The sequence below is a fragment of the Oncorhynchus tshawytscha genome, linkage group LG01, assembly GCF_018296145.1.
Source record: "Oncorhynchus tshawytscha isolate Ot180627B linkage group LG01, Otsh_v2.0, whole genome shotgun sequence".
In the NCBI taxonomy this organism is placed as follows: Eukaryota; Metazoa; Chordata; class Actinopteri; order Salmoniformes; family Salmonidae; genus Oncorhynchus; species Oncorhynchus tshawytscha.
In genome coordinates, this window is record NC_056429.1 from 40,218,474 (window position 1) to 40,236,518 (window position 18,045).

At 43.6% G+C, this 18,045-nt stretch overlaps 1 protein-coding gene across 1 annotated transcript in view; it reads right to left on the reverse strand.

Moving 5' to 3' along the window:
• The window catches only part of LOC112250684 (inactive tyrosine-protein kinase transmembrane receptor ROR1), a 182,994-nt gene that overhangs the window by 39,597 nt on the left and 125,352 nt on the right, over nucleotides 1-18,045 (reverse strand). Inside the window, exon 3 of the mRNA XM_024421036.2 lies at nucleotides 179-466. Coding sequence (XP_024276804.1) covers nucleotides 179-466 — 288 coding nt within the window. The remainder of the gene's footprint in view (nucleotides 1-178; nucleotides 467-18,045) is intronic.

Below are 18,045 nucleotides of genomic sequence, written 5' to 3' on the forward strand. Positions count from 1 at the left end.
GTCTGCAAGAAGTCTTGAATTGATTGAGCTGTTGTCGACGAGTCATGCAAAATTTGCGTCCTGATTTCATCGTGAGTTTCATGCACTTGACAGGAGACATAAAGCCACTTCGTAAGAAAGTCAGAACTATTCATACTCATAGCCACTTTATAACCACTACCTCATAGCGTCATCTTACCAAACTTGACGAAGAGTACTCCGGTGGTGGAGACGGTGCCGTAGCTGTTGGTGGCCACACACTGGAAGTAGCCTGTGTCTGTGGTGTCCAAGTTACGGATGCGGAGGCGCGATCCGTAGGTCGTGGGCCGGTAGGAGATCCGGCGAGGCTCTTGGACCACGGGAGCGTCGTTCTTCAGCCAGCGCACAGTGGGAAGGGGGTTACCGGACACACGGCACAGCAGCTCCGCCGTCTGGCCCAGAGACGTGGTGATGTTGTTCATCGGAGCCTCCAGACGAAGAAACAGGTCTGGGATGGAGGGGGAGTGGGGGCAGGACAGCAGGGGGAGAGAGGGAATTAGATATGGACATTTAATGGGAGGATAAACGAGAAAGAGAGAGAGGGAGGACAGAGTGGGGAGAAAGAGACATCAGTGTGTATTAGCTCTTGCTTTATACATAAAACCCTTTAAAAAAAAAACTTTTATCACAAAAAAACATTAAACGGATGACAGGATCATAGTCTTCTCTTGGAAACAAGGTGGAAAGAGAAAGAGAGAAAGAGACAGCGGGAGGGAGGGAGATAGGCCAACAGTGAGAGAACTTTATAGTACATTCATCACAATGACGACATTGGCATTATTTATGTGAGTGGACAGCCAGCTTTAGATCCAGACTATATAAACAACATAATCCAGTCTATAAAAATAAAAACAAGTATATGAAAGTACCATAAAGAATGACAGTGTAGCAGATGCATACAGGCATAGAGAATAGTACGAGGAGTGGTGTTTTATTCTGTAACCTTTACTCAGTACACCGCAGAGCCAAATCAGCAGAGAACTGCTATAATGTGTAATCCTTTGATTTCTATCAAAGGGTTAGGCAATAAACACATCCACTAATGGAATGGCCTATTGAAAAGATGAATTGTTATTTTTAAAATGTAAGGATTTTACTACAAACCTTGAGTTTAGTTATCTGGACCCTCCTCAAACAATGTTTCAACTCTCCCACAACACTATGGTTCAACTAACCCAGAAGCTACATTTTTCCTCTCTAAATAACACTACTCAGAAAGGACTCTGACATGTGTGTGTGTGTGTGTGTGTGTGTGAGGGAAAGTGTTTGTGTGAACTGGGTAGGAATCTGCCGGGTAGGAATCCTTTACAAGATATTTTGTGGTTGCCGCTGTGGTAACAAATGATTTGCCTTTCACCAAGTCTGTGTGTTGCCAGAGGAGTTTCAGGAGCACAAAATTCAAATAAAACTTTGGAAACGTACCTCTCCTCTCCAGAAGCTATCCTGCCAGACACAGCCTGGTCTTACTGGTAGGCCAACATCAACAGGACAACCCCACATTCTGCAGTGTGATACATAGGATAGTACACAGGCTCTGGGGGGGGGGGCAGGATCTCAAACATTGGACATGTATGTCGGTGTGAATGCGTGTTTATACAACGGGTGGGTCTAATCCTGAATGCTGATTGGTTAAAACTGCATTCCAGCCGGTGTCTATTCCACAAGTTACCACCGGCTAAATCTATGACGTTAAAATGCCTATTTACTCTGTTCCATCTGACTGCTGTCTCATCAGCCCTGCCAGGCGATTTATAAACTTGATCTCCACAATAAAAAGCATCTAGACATTATCTCAGTGGTGGAAAAAGTACTCAATTGTCATAATTTAGTATAAGTAAAGATACCTTAATAGAAAATGACTCAAGTAAAAGTGAGTCACCCAGTAAAATACTAATTGAGTAAAAGTCTAAAAGTATGTGGTTTTAAAAATACTTAAGTATCAAAAGTTGAAGTATATTTCTCATGATTTGGTTGGTCTAATTGTATTGCTGATGCTGTCCTGGGGCTCTGTGGGCTCTGTTTGTGAACAGAGCCCCAGCTCCAGCTTGCTTAGGGGGACTCTTACGTATATAGGATAATCTCTCTGTAGGTGATGGCTTTGTTATGGAAGGTTTGGGAATCGCTTCTTTTTTAGGTGGTTATCTCTCTCTCTAACTTGCATCTCCCTCCCTCCTTAGAAGAAAACATAACTAAACACCAAGGAATATTTAAAATGACTCATCGTGTTTTAACCTTACAATGAATTTGAACCAGGAGTAAAGTTTGTAGTGGGTGACAATACGGATGAAACAGCATCAAGGCACGAGAGAAAACAAAGAGGTTGTGTGGATAAAGATGTGAATAGGAACCTCTGTAGTAGACCTCTCCTTCTCCTCCTGATCTCTCCCTCTCTCTGATCTCTCTCTCTCTCTCTGAAAGCTCTCTGTTCCCACAGCTCTCTGTATGAGGGATGCCACGGACAGGCTTTAATGTATATAGCAATGCACGGAATGGGACTTTGAGTGCCACATTGATGAAAGTATATTGTGCTGAGCCCTGAGTCTGGCCCCTAGAGGGGCAGGAGGGGGCCGCAGACCCTACAGCTGTGTGTGCGCTGTGTGTGTGCTGGATAACCACACACATACCGAAGACTGCAGAACACACAACAACGCACACATGTTTATTTTACTAGCCCTCTGGGGACCAACAATTGATTCCTATTCAAAATCCTATTTTCCCTAACGCTAAACCTACCCTTAACTCTTAACCCAACCCTAACATGAACCCTAACTCCTAACCCTACACCTCACCCCTAACTCTAATTGTAACGCTAACACTAAACCTAGCCCCTAAGCCTAAAACCGCCTTCTTCCTTGTGGGGACCGGCGAAATGTCCCCACTTGTCGGAATTTTCCATGTTTTACTATTCTTCTGAGGACGTCTGGTCCCCACAAGGATAGTAAAAACCAAACACACATACATACAGAAAACTGCAGAAAACACACACATTCCTCTCTCTCCGGGGGGTGTGTATGTGTTAGTCTGTGTGTGTGTCTGCGTCCGATTCTTCTACGATAACCAACATTGGTCAAACCTGTGGATTTTCAGTAGAACAATAAATGTAATCTTGTTGTACAACTGACTAGGTATCCCCCCATTTTCCTTTCCCTTCTCTGTCCTTTCCCTTTCATCAGTTTCGTTAAGGCATTGTAACGGCAAACATTTGAAAAGGTCCATTTCATGGAATTGAGTGAAAGAATGACTTGATACTTGAAGTGATGGGAACCACTATATTGTCCTGTAAGGAACAACAGCGCTTGATCAGCCAGTCATAAACCATGTTCTTCATGTGCTGGAGTGAATCGAAGGGTTTAGGAAATCCCTCTCTCCTTTCTCAGTATGGAGATCAATCTCTTCAATGAGCTGTTTTAAAGGACTTCACTTTTAACCAAATCTCTCTCTTTTTTGTCCTTTTGATTTGATTTGATTTGATTTTGTTTTTTGAAATGCAAATGATATGTTATAGAGGTGTCCAGACAAAAACCAAGTGAAATTGCAAAAAAAAAATTGCCTGGACACCTCTATAACATTTCATTTACATACATTTTGTAGATTTAGTCAAAAAAAAAGTTTAAAAAGTGAACTTTGCATGAAGGCTGAAGGATTGAATAAGAGCGAAAGGTAACATCACAGTAAAAGGATTTAAGGCCACTTAAATGATTATTAGGATGATTAACTAAGCTCATGTGGCATGAAACACAAGCTGGTAAATAGCTGTTATCCCACACATGTCTCAGTCCTCAGCATTGCCATAGCAACCACACGGTGGTCCTTGTTGTTGTTCTATTTGGCTCTTGACTGGGTGACAGACCTAACACGCTGTCACAGGGTGTGAGTGTGTGTGTGTCGGTGTGCGAGATGTGTGTGTGTGTGGGGACATTTGCCTTGGCATATACCCTTCGCACCCACCAGACACACACACACCCGTCCTCCTACTCCTCCCCCCTCCTCCCTCAGACTCAACACAGCAATGTGGGACTGGCGTGTGGGTGACAACCTGACAGCCTGGGGAGTCTAGCATCCCCCTCTCTCTCTACCCCTCCTCCCTCCCCCTTTTCCCACAACCTTCCTTCCCCCTCCCAACTCTCAAATGAAATACGACTATATTAAAGTGCAATTAAAATACTTCAAGATACTTTATTGTCATATAAACAGCCTTAACCTTCTCCAACTCCCCCTCGAGCCTCACTCATGCCTCGACATCCAACAGTATCCTCCGGCTTGCATTCACTGCCCTCATCTCTTCTTCCCTCCATTCCCAGATGAATCTCTCAGACCCTGTCTGTCTGACCAAGGAGAGCAGAGGAAGAGCTTGGTTTCCATCGCCTCTCCTCCGGTCTTTAGCCTCCGCTAGACAACACAGACTCTCTTACGACAATATACAAACCTGGTCTGAGAAACAGAGAGAGAGGAGGGGGTAGCGGATATCATTGGATTAGCCCCAGGTACAAGCTGTTTTACCACTAAGATCACGGACTCATGCTTCCAGTAATGAATTTAGGACATGCACGAGTCACCTTGACCAAAACGCTATTCTTTCCTATACCCAGCACACACACTCAAGTACGCACACACACACAAACACATTATTTTCTCTGTCAGTTTAACCTAACCCGCTAGCTTATTAAGTGAAGGAAGAGCAAATTTGATAATGAAATGGATTAATTGCAGTAAAGATTTTGATGTTCGTTATGATACCAGGGTATAGAGACGGCTCTGTACTCACTGTACTGACAGCTGGAGAGGATGCTTGAGTGTTTGTGTCTGTGTCACAGGAGGTTGGTGGCACCTTAATTGGGGAGGATGGGCTCGTGGTAACGGCTGGGGCGGGATAGCTGGAATGGTATCAAATACATCAAACAGATTCCATGTGTTTGATGCCATTCCATCTACTCCGTTCCAGCCATTATTATGAGCCGTCCTCCCCTCAGCAGCCTCCACTGGTGTGTGTGTGTGTGTGTGTGTGTGTGGGTGGGTGGGTGTGTGCGTGCACAGATGTCAGAGTGTGTACGACCCAGTGGCCTGATGTGCACAGACAGAGCTGGTCTATAATGGAAGACAGTGTTTATGAACAGGAGGGCCGTACTGACACTGACTGATGTCAGAAGGACATAAAACCTTGCTTATTAAGTTTCAAACCTGCATTGGGTAGAGGGGTTGGGAGGCATGAATCACCTCTGACTTAACAAGAGGCCTGAGGGGGCCAGCAGGGGCCACTGGCCACATGGTCCTCAACTGCCGAGCTGAAACACACACATGTGGAATGGACCAGAGTGTGTATATTTTACCATAGAATGACCTGTATACCTTTGACATGGAAATGACACTTCCCTACAGTGCACCATCGTGTTCGTGGGAGTCGCATCTTTCCATAGGAGGGGTCATATTCATTTGTAGGCTAAACAGTTCGGACGCTACAGACGTTTCCATGAGGAGACTGATTTTCTAGATGTCTCCTGGTCTGACAAAGGCCGCTGTAGCCCTGCCACCTCCCACCGCTGATGCGGAAGGCCTTCATCGGTGGTGGGAGGTGGTTTGTGACGCACCCATGCAAAAATAAACTAATGTCTAGCATAAACAGACACATTTTTCTGTGAATTTGGTATTTTATTATGCCTCGAGCGGACAAATTAGACATATATTCTTTTATGCCCAGCTCATGAAGCCTCTTGATGATGTAAAGCCTGAGGCAATTGCCCTTTCTGCCTAATGGTAAGTCCGTCACAAACAGTTCATTCGGAAAGTATTCAGACCCCTTAATTTTTTCCACATTTTGCTACATTATAGCCTTCTTCTAAATTTGATAGAATTCATTTTTCCCTAATACTTTTTTTTTAAATAATGAAATTTCACATTTCACATTCAAACCCTTCACCTTTGGCAGTTATTACAGCCTCGAGTCTTCTTGGGTATGACACGAGAAGCTTGGCACATCTGTATTTGTTGAGTTTCTCCCATTCTTCTCTGCAGATCCTCTCAAGTTCTGTCAGGTTGGATGGGGAGCATCGCTGCACAGCTATTTTCAGGTCTCTCCAGAGATATCCGATCTGGTTCAAGTCCGGGCTCTGGCTGGGCCATTCAAGGACATTCAGAGACTTGTCCCAAAGCCACTCCTGCATTATCTAGGCTGTGTGCTTAGGGTCGTTGTCCTGTTGGAAGCTAAACCTTCGCCCCAGTCTGAGGTCCTGAGTGCTCTGGAGCAGGTTTCCATCAAGGATCTCCCTGTACTTTAATCTGTTCATCTTTCCCTCGATCCGGACTAGTCTCTGCCTCTGAAAAACATCCCCACAGCATGATGCTGCCACCACCATACTTCCTCCAGACGTGATGGTCAAAGAGTTCAATCTTGGTTTCATCAGACCAGAGAATCCAGTTTCTCATGGTCTGAGAGTCCTTTAGGTGCCTTTTGGTAAACTCCTTTTGGCAAACTCCTTTTGGTAAACTCCTTTTGGCAAACTCCTTTTGGTAAACTCCTTTTGGCAAACTCCTTTTGGTAAACTCCTTTTGGCAAACTCCTTTTGGTAAACTCCTTTTGGCAAACTCCTTTTGGTAAACTCCTTTTGGCAAACTCCTTTTGGTAAACTCCTTTTGGCAAACTCCTTTTGGTAAACTCCTTTTGGTAAACTCCTTTTGGTAAACTCCTTTTGGCAAACTCCTTTTGGTAAACTCCTTTTGGCAAACTCCTTTTGGTAAACTCCTTTTGGTAAACTCCTTTTGGCAAACTCCTTTTGGTAAACTCCTTTTGGTAAACTCCTTTTGGCAAACTCCTTTTGGTAAACTCCTTTTGGTAAACTCCTTTTGGCAAACTCCTTTTGGTAAACTCCTTTTGGCAAACTCCTTTTGGTAAACTCCTTTTGGTAAACTCCTTTGGTAAACTCCTTTTGGTAAACTCCTTTTGGCAAACTCCTTTTGGTAAACTCCTTTTGGTAAACTCCTTTTGGCAAACTCCTTTTGGCAAACTCCTTTTGGCAAACTCCTTTTGGCAAACTCCTTTTGGTAAACTCCTTTTGGTAAACTCCTTTTGGCAAACTCCTTTTGGCAAACTCCAATTTTCATTGTTTTCATTGTTTCTCTATGGATAATTGCAATATTGAGAGTAAAAAAAAAAAAGACCAGGAAAAATACAACAGAGAAAACAAAATTCTGGAAAGTACCCAACATAATTTTATGGGGCCCTTATAGTTGTTTATTAAAGGCCCAGTGCAGTCAAAAAACGTGATGTCCTGTGTTTTACATATATTTCCACACTAAGAGGTTGGAATAATACTGTGAAATTATGAAACTGATGGCGAAGCCCTTTTAGTATAATAGCTGTTTGAAAAGGCCTCCTGAAATGTCTGCCTGTGTTGGTGGGATGGAGTTTTGGCCTTCCATGGTGACAATAAAAAACAGAGTTCCAAACCTCTGCCAATAACAGCTAGTTTTCAGTTGTCCCCTCCCCACTCAGACTACTCCCAAACTTATTGCTTGAGAAATGTATCTTTGCTGAGAAGCAATTATACTTTTTTGGGCCATTTTAATTGAAAACAGAGTAAGGTACTTAATTGTTACTCAGAAATCATATGATAATGACCTTTAACCATTATTTCCCCAGGTATATTGACAGAAACCACATCTCTGATTCAGAGCGGTTGGGTTAAATGTGGAAGACACATTTCGGTTGAATGCATTCAGTTATGCAACTAACTAGGTACCCCCTATCCCCAATTGCTTGTACACCAATGACCCGGGGAAGAGTTGCAGGGTAGAGGAGAAGAGAAGAATGTGCCTATATGGCTGCGTTTACAAAGGCAATCAGATATACCAATCAGACACCAATCAGATCAGTTCTTTTGCCCATGAGTGGGAAAAATATCAGAATTAGGCACCTGTGTAAACACAGACTCAGGGTTCTGTGCAGGCCAGTCAAGTCCTTCCCCAACGATCTCGGCAAGCAATTTCTGTATGGACCTCGCTTTGTGCAGAGGGGCTTTGTCATGCTGAAACAGGAAAGGCCTTCCCCAAACTGTTGCCACAAAGTTGGAAGCACAGACTCATCAAGAATGTCACTGTATGTTGTAGCGTTAAGATTTCCCTTCACCAGAACTAAGGGACCTAGCCTGAACCATGAAAAACAGCCCCAGACCATTATTCCTCCTCCACCAAACTTTACAGTTGGCACTATGCATTGGGGCAGGTAGCGTTCTCCTGGCATCCACCAAACCCAGAATCATCCGTCAGACTGCCAGATGGTGAAGCGTGATTCATCACTCCAGAGAACGCGTTTCCACCGCTCCAGAGTACAATGGCGGCGAGCTTTACACCACTCCAGCTGACACTTGGCATTGTGCATGGTGATCTTAGGCTTGTCTGAGGCTGCTCCAGAGGCAGTTTGGAACTCGGTAGTGAGTGTTGCAACATCCTGCTGCTGTTTTTACATGCTACACACTTCAGCACTCATTCTGTGAGCTTGTGTGTCATACCACTTCGCGGCTGAACCGTTGTTGCTCCTAGATGTTTCCACTTCACAATGACAGCACTTAACAGTTGACTGGGGCAGCTCTATCAGGGCAGAAATTTGACAAACTGACTTGTTGGAAAGGTGGCATCCTATGACGTTGCCACGTTGAAAGTCGCTGAGCTCTTCAGTAAGGCCATTCTACTACCAATGTTTGTCTATGGAGATTGCATGGCGGTGTGCTCGATTTTATACACCTGTCAGCAACGGGTGTGGCTGAATTAGCCGAATCCACTAATTTGAAGGGGTGTCCACATACTTTTGGTGGTGTAGTGTATGCTTTATAGCTCAAAATAATCTATGTACAAAATAGTGAACAAATACAAATACAAATACAATAGCAGCATATATCTGAAGGTCTTTCGATTATTTCTCCATGTATGGTTTTACTGCCTAAGAAGGTTGCAATGCTCTGTAATGGCTAGCTCAGGTCATTCACTGTCGCATTCTGAGAGGAGAGCCCACTGTTGAAAATCACAAACAGGCAGTGTGTCTGACTTGATCTGTACACCAGAGGAAGAGTCTGCAGTCATTTGATCCCAACCCATTTGAACACTTCATCCTTTTCATAGTGGACTAAAGACAAAAAAAAAAGTGAGACTATAGCTCTAGTTTTTCAATGGTCAATTCCATGAATTTAAGTTTCATTAATGTGACCAGCTAAAACGACATGGTTGTGGCGCTAGGCTAACATTGGCTAGTCTGGTGCAAGGTCTATGTGTCAGAGCTATGTTATGTGAAGTGGTACCTCATCCACAGAGCACTGTGTTTGCCAGTGATGTGTGACTCATGTCTGGACACATCTGATAGGACAAGTTGTGTCTAAGGACACACATGCACTGCAGAGATAGCAAGGTGTGGGTGTGTGTGTGCGGCTGTCTGTCTGTCTGTCTGTGAACTCCTCCCTATGAGGCAAGATGTTCGGCACACAGCCCATCATGAGGAATCATCCCCGGACATACAAGAAGGAGGTAGCCTATGCTAGGCTAGCATACAGGTCATGCGTTGGGTATACAGGAGTGAGTGGCAATGTTCTCTAACCATGAGCAGGAGATGGTGTTATCACGATGCGTCGATAGTGTTTCAGTCTATCTGCACACGTTTATTGTTGAGTGCCGCATCGATACCGATAGTCATTTTCCCTGAGCGTGGTGCGGCTCATGAGAACGCTGGAATTATGCATACTATCAGTGATGGGCTATATCTTGAAGGTCATTCCAATCACATTAGTAGTGACTTGCGCTGGCAGTCAGACCTTAAATATTGTACATAATCATTATGACTATGGTTATTATTCTTGGAACTCTATTCCTTTACATTCAACTTACTTCGCATACGGGTCTGGATTATTGCGTTGTACAGCGACACTCCTGCTGGTTTCTGCACTGAGCAATCAGAGTATCTGCATTCATACGTGCATATTTGTTGCATAAATCACACTATTAGCATACATTGATGGTATAATTTCAGTCAACGTAGTTACAGTTGAAGTTAGAAGTTTACATTCACTTAGGGTCATTAAAACTCGTTTTTCAAAGAATCCAGAAATGTCTTGTTAACAAACTATAGTTTTGGCAAGTCGGTTAGGACATCGACTTTGTGCATGACACCAGTCATTTTTCAAACAATTGTTTACAGACAGATTATTTCACTTATAATTCACAATTCCAGTTTACATACAGTAAGTTGACTGTGCCTTTAAACAGCTTGGAAAATTCCAGAAAATGATGTCATGGCTTTAGAAGCTTCTGATAGGCTAATTGACATCATTTGAGTCAATCGGAGGTGTACCTGTGGACGTATTTCAAGGCCTGCCTTCAAACTCAGTGCCTCTTTGCTTGACATCATGGGAAAATCAAAAGAAATCAGCCAAAACCTCTGGTTCATCCTTGGGAGCAATTTCCAAATGCCTGAAGGCACCACGTTCATCTGTACAAACAATAATACCGAAGTAAAAACACCATGGGCCCACGCAGCCGTCATACCACTCATGAAGGAGATGCGTTCTGTCTCCTAGAGATGAACGTACTTTGTGGCTAAAAATGCTAATCAATCCCAGAACAACAGCAAAGGACCCTGTGAAAGATGCTGGAGGAAACAGGTACAAAAGTATCTATATCCACAGAAAAATTTGTCTTATATCTGTTACTCCCTGACCTTAGAGAGCTGTTTTATTTCTCTATTTGGTTAGGTCAGGGTGTGATGTGGGGTGGGCATTCTATGTTTTGTATTCTATATTAATTTATTTCGATATTTTGGCCGAGTATGGTTCTCGATCAGGGACAGCTGTCTATTGTTGTCTCTGATTGGGAATCATACTTAGGTAGCCATTTTCCCTTCTTTCAGTGTGGGTAGTTGACTTTGTTAGAGGCATTCATAGCCCTGTTAAGCTTCACAGTCGTAGTGTATTGTTTATGGTTTTTGTTGGCGACATTTCTAATAAAGAGGAATATGTTAGCTCACCACGCTGCACCTTGGTCCGCTTCTTATGACAACCGTGACAATATCGTATATCGACATAACCTGAAAGGCCACTCAGCAAGGAAGTCACTGCTCTGAAACCGCCATAAAAAAGCCAGACTACAGTTTGCTACTGCACATGGGGACAAAGATCATACTTTTTGGAGAAATGTCCTCTGGTTTGATGAAACAAAAATAGAACTGTTTGGCCGTCATGACCATCGTTATGTTTGGAGGAAAAAAGGGGGAGGCTTGCAAGCCGAAGAACACCATCCCAACCGTGAAGCACGGGCGTGGCAGCATCATGTGGGGGTGATTTGATGCAGGAATGATTGGTGCACTTCACAAAATAGATGGCCTCATGAGGAGGGAAAATTATGTGGATATATTGAAGCAACATCTCAAGACATCAGTCAAGAAGTTAAAGCTTGGGTCTTCCAAATGGGTCTTCCAAATGACTTAAGGACAACAAAGTCAAGGAGGGCCATCACAATCCTGACTCAGTTACAACAGCTCTGTCAGGATGAATGGCCCAAAATTCACCCAACTTATTGTGGGAAGCTTGTGGAAGGCAACCTGAAACGTTTGACCTAAGTTAAACAATTTAAATGCTACCAAATACTATGAGTGTATGTAAACTTCTGACCCACCTGGAATGTGATGAAAGAAATAAAAGCTGAAATCATTCTCTCTACTATTATTCTGACATGTCACATTCTTAAATAAAGTGGTGATCCTAACTGACCTAAAACAGGGAATTTGTACTAGGATTAAATGTCAGGAATTGTGAAAAACTGAGTTTAAAAGTATTTGGCTAAGGTGTGTGTAAACTTCCGCCTTCAACTGTATATTTACTATTTACTTTATTTGTAGCAGTAGATTTAGGCTATTTATTAGCATTTGTAGTCATGTGTCATGCATTTTACACATTCATCTTGTGTTCTAGTAGTGTAATAGTAATGGTTGGTCTTACTCTATACTATTGTAGCGAGCACTTCATTCTAGCCATGTATTAGTACTGGTATTAATTCATTTTCTGTGCATTTAGTTTTTTTCATGTCTTTCATACTACACTGAACAAAAATAAAAATGCAACATGACATGATTACAACAATGTTACTGAGCTAGAGTTCATATAAGGAAATCAGTCAATTGAAATAAATTCATTAGGCCCTAATCTATCGATTTCACATGACTGGGAAGGGGTGCAGCATGGGTGGCCCACTCGGCAGCTAGACCCAGCCAATCAGAATGAGTTTTTCCCCACTAAATGGCTTTATTTACAGACAGAAATACTCCCCAGTTTCAAACTGTCCAAGTGGCTGGTCTCAAACGATCCCACAGGTAAAGAAGCCGGATGTAGAGGTCGTGGCCTGTGATGGTTACACGTGGTCTGCGGTTGTGAGGCCGTTGGACATACTGCCAAATTCTGTAGAATGACGTTGGAGGTGGCTTATGGTAGAGAAATAACATGAAATTCTCTGGCAACAGTTTTGGTCGACATTCCTGCAGTCCGCATGCCAACTGCACGCTCCCTCAAAATTTGAGACTGTGGCATTGTGTTGTGTGACAAAACTGCACATTTTAGAGTGGCCTTTTATTGCCCCCAGCACAAGGTGCACCTGTGTAATGATCATGCTGTTTAATCAGCCTCTTGATATGCTACACCTGTCAGGTGGATGGATTATCTTGGCAAAGGATAATTTTTGACATTTATTTTATTGAACCTTATTAACTAGCCAAACAATGGACGACGCTGGGCCAATTGTGCGCCACCCTATTGGACTCCCAATCACATCCGGATGTGATGCAGCCTGGATTCGGACCGTGAACTACAGTGATATCTCTTGCACTGAGATGCTATGCCTTCGACCGCTGTACCACTTGGGAGACCGGTGTGCCACTTGGGAGACCGCTGTGCCACTTGGGAGACCGCTGTGCCACTTGGGAGACCGCTGTGCCACTTGGGAGACCGCTGTGCCACTTGGGAGACCGCTGTGCCACTTGGGAGACCGCTGCGCCTCTCGGGAGACTTAGAGGGCAACACTAGCTATTCTTTCCACAGCATCTGCTGGAGCATTGCAGTACGATGGCACACCATTTTTAGGACAGTAGTAGTAAGCACGTTTGTGTGTTATCATGCATGCTTGTACATAGTGCGTCTGCAGGCATCTTATACCCTGAAGCAACTTCTACTGGTCCTAATGCGTGGGTTCTACAAGAACTGTACAACAGTCAAATAGCAGGATCTCTTGTGCTACTTCAATGGGGTTCAGTCTGTCATCACCTAAACATTACTGGGTCTTTTCAGTATATTCACAGTACAGCCTCATTTTAAATGTATACTTCTGCCTAACGTGCACCTCACCTTTCTTCCTCAGATTTGAAGTTATCACCCTGGACCTTATTGGGGAAGCTGACGCGTATAGCTGCACGGTGACTAATCGAGTCTTGCTATAGTTTCAGCCGTGTTGAATAGGTTGTTGATGCTACCATCATCTAGCATGTGCCGGGCTTGCACCCACATGACGATCAGTGCCAGCGATCAAGCGTTCATTGCCTCTTATGGGAAGGTTTGTTAGAGCTGATTCAGACTCTTTTTATATGCGGGCTTATCTTGTAATCTACGGGGTCTATGTCTATGTCTCTCGTTATCAATGATGAGATACTGGGTTTTCGGCTTCTCTCTCTGTCCCTGCATCCACACTGAAGATCATAGGGCGTGGTCTTCTACTTCCTACGAACTCTATATTAGATTAAACGTCAAGGAGATTTTGGATGCCAAAAGTGATGAGTTCATCTGCGAGATCCCGTGACTTGTATAGTTCACTATGTCGGCGTTCAGCCCACAGTCAATAGCTTCGCTTCAGTTGTCTTCATAATAAAGTTCAGTGCATATCAGTACAGGTGGTTGGCTGGGTGCGTATTACTTAGGTTGCTTATAGTAGATATTTCATGGAAAGCCATAGATGATTAGGCTATTGATATAGTTCAGTGATAGCACCCGGCGGTGCTTCTTTAGGGCGGCTGGGTTCACACTGCTTTGTGGCAGATAGGAAGATGGTCACGTGTGCCAAGATGAAGCCCACCTTGCCTCCCGCGAGGGTACCCGGCGGAACGTCTCAAGGGATAGATAGGAGTTATACGTCGCTCAGTATGCACGTATGGTTAACATTCGGTTTAGGACATGATAGGATGACTTTAGGTGGTCATTCGATAATATTTCAACAGTGCTTCTGTCGTAGCTGCACGTAGTCGTCTGGCATAAGGTTCTGCTGTTTTGGGGGATTGGTATAGCTCGCTTTGCTCAGACAGTGAGTTACCCTGAAGGAGCACAGCCGATATCGCCAAGACTTGCATTATTCATTGCTGAATAAATTGTTAAACATATTTCTACGTGGTGTTTTCGTTTATTTTGAAATAATGTGGAACCAATTCAGAAATTGGAGGCTTGTATCAATCATGCCGAATGAATTGATTGGGTTTTTAAGCTATACGGGTCTGCTCTCTCATCCTGCTATCGTTTGCTGCTACTGGTACTGTGCACTGGCTTCTTGCTCCCACCACCCCCTTGCCCCCCCACTTGTTATGGTTCTGTGTTCCTGCCTGGGGGATTGGTATAGTTTACCGCACTCACTGCTCCTAGACTATATTTTACATGGATCTTTTGCTCAGGCAGCGAGTTACCCTGAAGGAGCAGAGCCAATATCGCCAAGACGTGCATTATTCATTGCTGAATAAATTGTTAAATATCTATACGATGCACTTTCCTTCTGAGATGACTTTTGGAACAGCCTGCTTGCACACTCCACTGACTGCCATAATGATAGATAATAGAGATGGGAGAGAAAGGAGGAGAGATATGTCCTGCCAATGTTCATACAACAAACCCATTCTTCCCCTAATTGTCTTGTGTGGAGTGTTGTAGTGATTGGCAACCCAATCCCTCCGAAACCAAAACTCAGCCAGGCTCATGACATTTCTTTAACATCACCAGATTACTAAATTGTTCCTATCATCGCCCCTCTCTTTATTACAGTGACTTTGTTTGGACCTGTGTCTGAGAGGGGAAAACACACACACACACACAGTGTATCACATGTCAAACCCGCCCAAATCACCCTACTTCAGCAGCATTCTATCTCTACTGTAAGTGAGTCACTGGTTGAAGTGGCAATATGCAACTTTTTGGGCGACCTGACAAAAATTCACATAGAAATATGAGTTATAGATCTGTCATTCTAATCGAAAGCAAGTATAAGAAGCAGTAGATCTGTTCTATTGCGCGCTATTTCTATGCTTCCCGTTCTTAAGTTTTGTTTTTGCATCTTTTACTTTGGGTTTTGTACACAACCTTCAAACGGGTGAAACAACAATATTTTTGGTTATGGAAAATATATTTCACAGCACCTTAGATGGTACAATAATTCTCTACACTACACTAGATTGTTATGTCACATAAACTGAAATTAGACGAACTATTCGAGTTTTAGCAATCAGGAAATGGCAGATCGATTTCTGCGAAATGCAACTTTCAATACAGACATAATACTGCCATAGAGTAGACCATCTGCTGGCCTGGACCGCACAGCAGGAGACAGGCTAGAAACCTGAGCTGGAGCACAGCTAACATAGCTCATCATCCTTCCCATGTTATCTGGCTCTACACTGCAGCCCGCTCTGGCAGAGGTGAAACTCTAAATCCATATTAGACCTTTTCAAAGCAAAATAACTACCAGGAGTGTATGTGTGTGTGTGCCTGCTTGTGTGTGTGTGTGAAAGCTAGATGGAAACTTATACTATCAAGACATGCCAAACACATTACAAGCACAGTAAGTGTATAATCACTTTGTATTCTCACTAGGATGTTCCATAATGTAACAGTGTAGGTGATGCAAAGCTGTTACAACATCATCTATGTATCTTCTTAACCACAATGGTGGCGCACTGTACAGTCTACTGCCAGCCAACTGCCTCATTACAAGGTGTGGAAAACCCAATGATGTACAGTACATCAACATACAGTATATATGTCTATGGGAAAACCCCAGGAAAGAGACTCCAGTTTCAAGAGCTGTGAAATATCACCAGCTCTGTCATCAAAGTCAGACGGCTACAATAATGAGTCTCCTTCAGGAAGTACCTGTGACTCGCTCCGTTGAGACGTGGTCATCAGAATCAGAGACTGCTTTGCGAGCGGTGATTGGAATATGTTCAGAGAATCTGCAGATAACACTGATGAGCTAACCAACTCTGTCACCGGCTTCATTAGGAAATGCATCGGCGACGTTGTCCCCACAGTGAAGGTTCGCTGCTTCCCTAATCAAAAGCCCTGGATTAACACTGAGGTTGGCGCTAAGGTAAATGACATGGCTAAGCTAAATGACAGCTCCTCGGAATAAGACCAAGGAGCTGGTCGTGAACTACAGGAAACAGGTTGGCAGTATCCCATCCACATCGACGAGGCAGCAGTAGTGTGGGTCGAGAGCTTCAAGTTCCTTGTTGTCCAAATCTCTAAGGATTTAAAATGGTCCTCATGCGCACAGTTGTGACGAGGGCGCGACAGCGCCTCTTCCCCATCAGGAGGAAGGCCCGGAAAATCGTTAAAGACTCCAGCCACCCAATCCATAGACTGGTCTCTCTGCTTCCTCATAGGAACCAGTACCGAGGCATCAAGTCTGACACCAACAGGCTCCTGAACAGCTTGGATCGTCAAGCCATAAGACTGCTAAATATACTGAACAAAAATATAAACGCAACATGCAGCAATTTTAAAGATTTTACTGAGTTACAGTTCATTTAGGAAATCAGTCTATTGAAATAGCTTCATTAGGCCCTAATCTATGGATTTCAAAAGACTGGGAATACAGATTTATTTATTTTTATTTCACCTTTATTTAACCAGGTAGGCTAGTTGAGAACAAGTTCTCATTTGCAACTGCGACCTGGCCAAGATAAAGCATAGCAGTGTGAACAGATAACACAGAGTTACACATGGAGTAAACAATTAACAAGTCAATAACACAGTAGAAAAAAAAGGGGAGTCTTTATATACATTGTGTGCAAAAGGCATGAGGAGGTAGGCGAATAATTACAATTTTGCAGATTAACACTGGAGTGATAAATGATCAGATGGTCATGTACAGGTAGAGATATTGGTGTGCAAAAGAGCAGAAAAGTAAATAAATAAAAACAGTATGGGGATGAGGTAGGTAAAAATGGGTGGGCTATTTACCGATAGACTATGTACAGCTGCAGCGATCGGTTAGCTGCTCAGATAGCAGATGTTTGAAGTTGGTGAGGGAGATCAAAAATGATGCAGAAAAATTAATCCATGCTTTTGTCACTTCTAGGTTAGACTACTGCAATGCTCTACTTTCCGGCTACTCGGATAAAGCACTAAATAAACTTCAGTTGGTGCTAAATACGGCTGCTAGAATCCTGAATAGAACCAAATTTTTGTATCATATTACTCCAGTGCTAGCCTCTCTACACTGGCTTCCTGTCAAAGCAAGGGCTGATTTCAAGGTTTTACTGCTAACCTACAAAGCATTACATGGGCTTGCTCCTACCTATCTCTCTGATTTGGTCCTGCCGTACATACCTACACGTACGCTACGGTCACAAGACACAGGCCTCCTTATTGTCCCTAGAATTTCTAAGCAAACAGCTGGAGGCAGGGCTTTCTCCTATAGAGCTCCATTTTTATGGAACGGTCTGCCTACCCATGTCAGAGACGCAAACTCGGTCTCAACCTTTAAGTCTTTACTGAAGACTCATCTCTTCAGTGGGTCATATGATTGAGTGTAGTCTGGCCCAGGAGTGGGAAGGTGAACGGAAAGGCTCTGGAGCAACGAACCGCCCTTGCTGTCTCTGCCTGGCCGGTTCCCCTCTTTCCACTGGGATTCTCTGCCTCTAACCCTATTACAGGGGCTGAGTCACTGGCTTACTGGGGCTCTCTCATGCCGTCCCTGGAAGGGGTGCGTCACTTGAATGGGTTGATTCACTGATGTGGTCATCCTGTCTGGGTT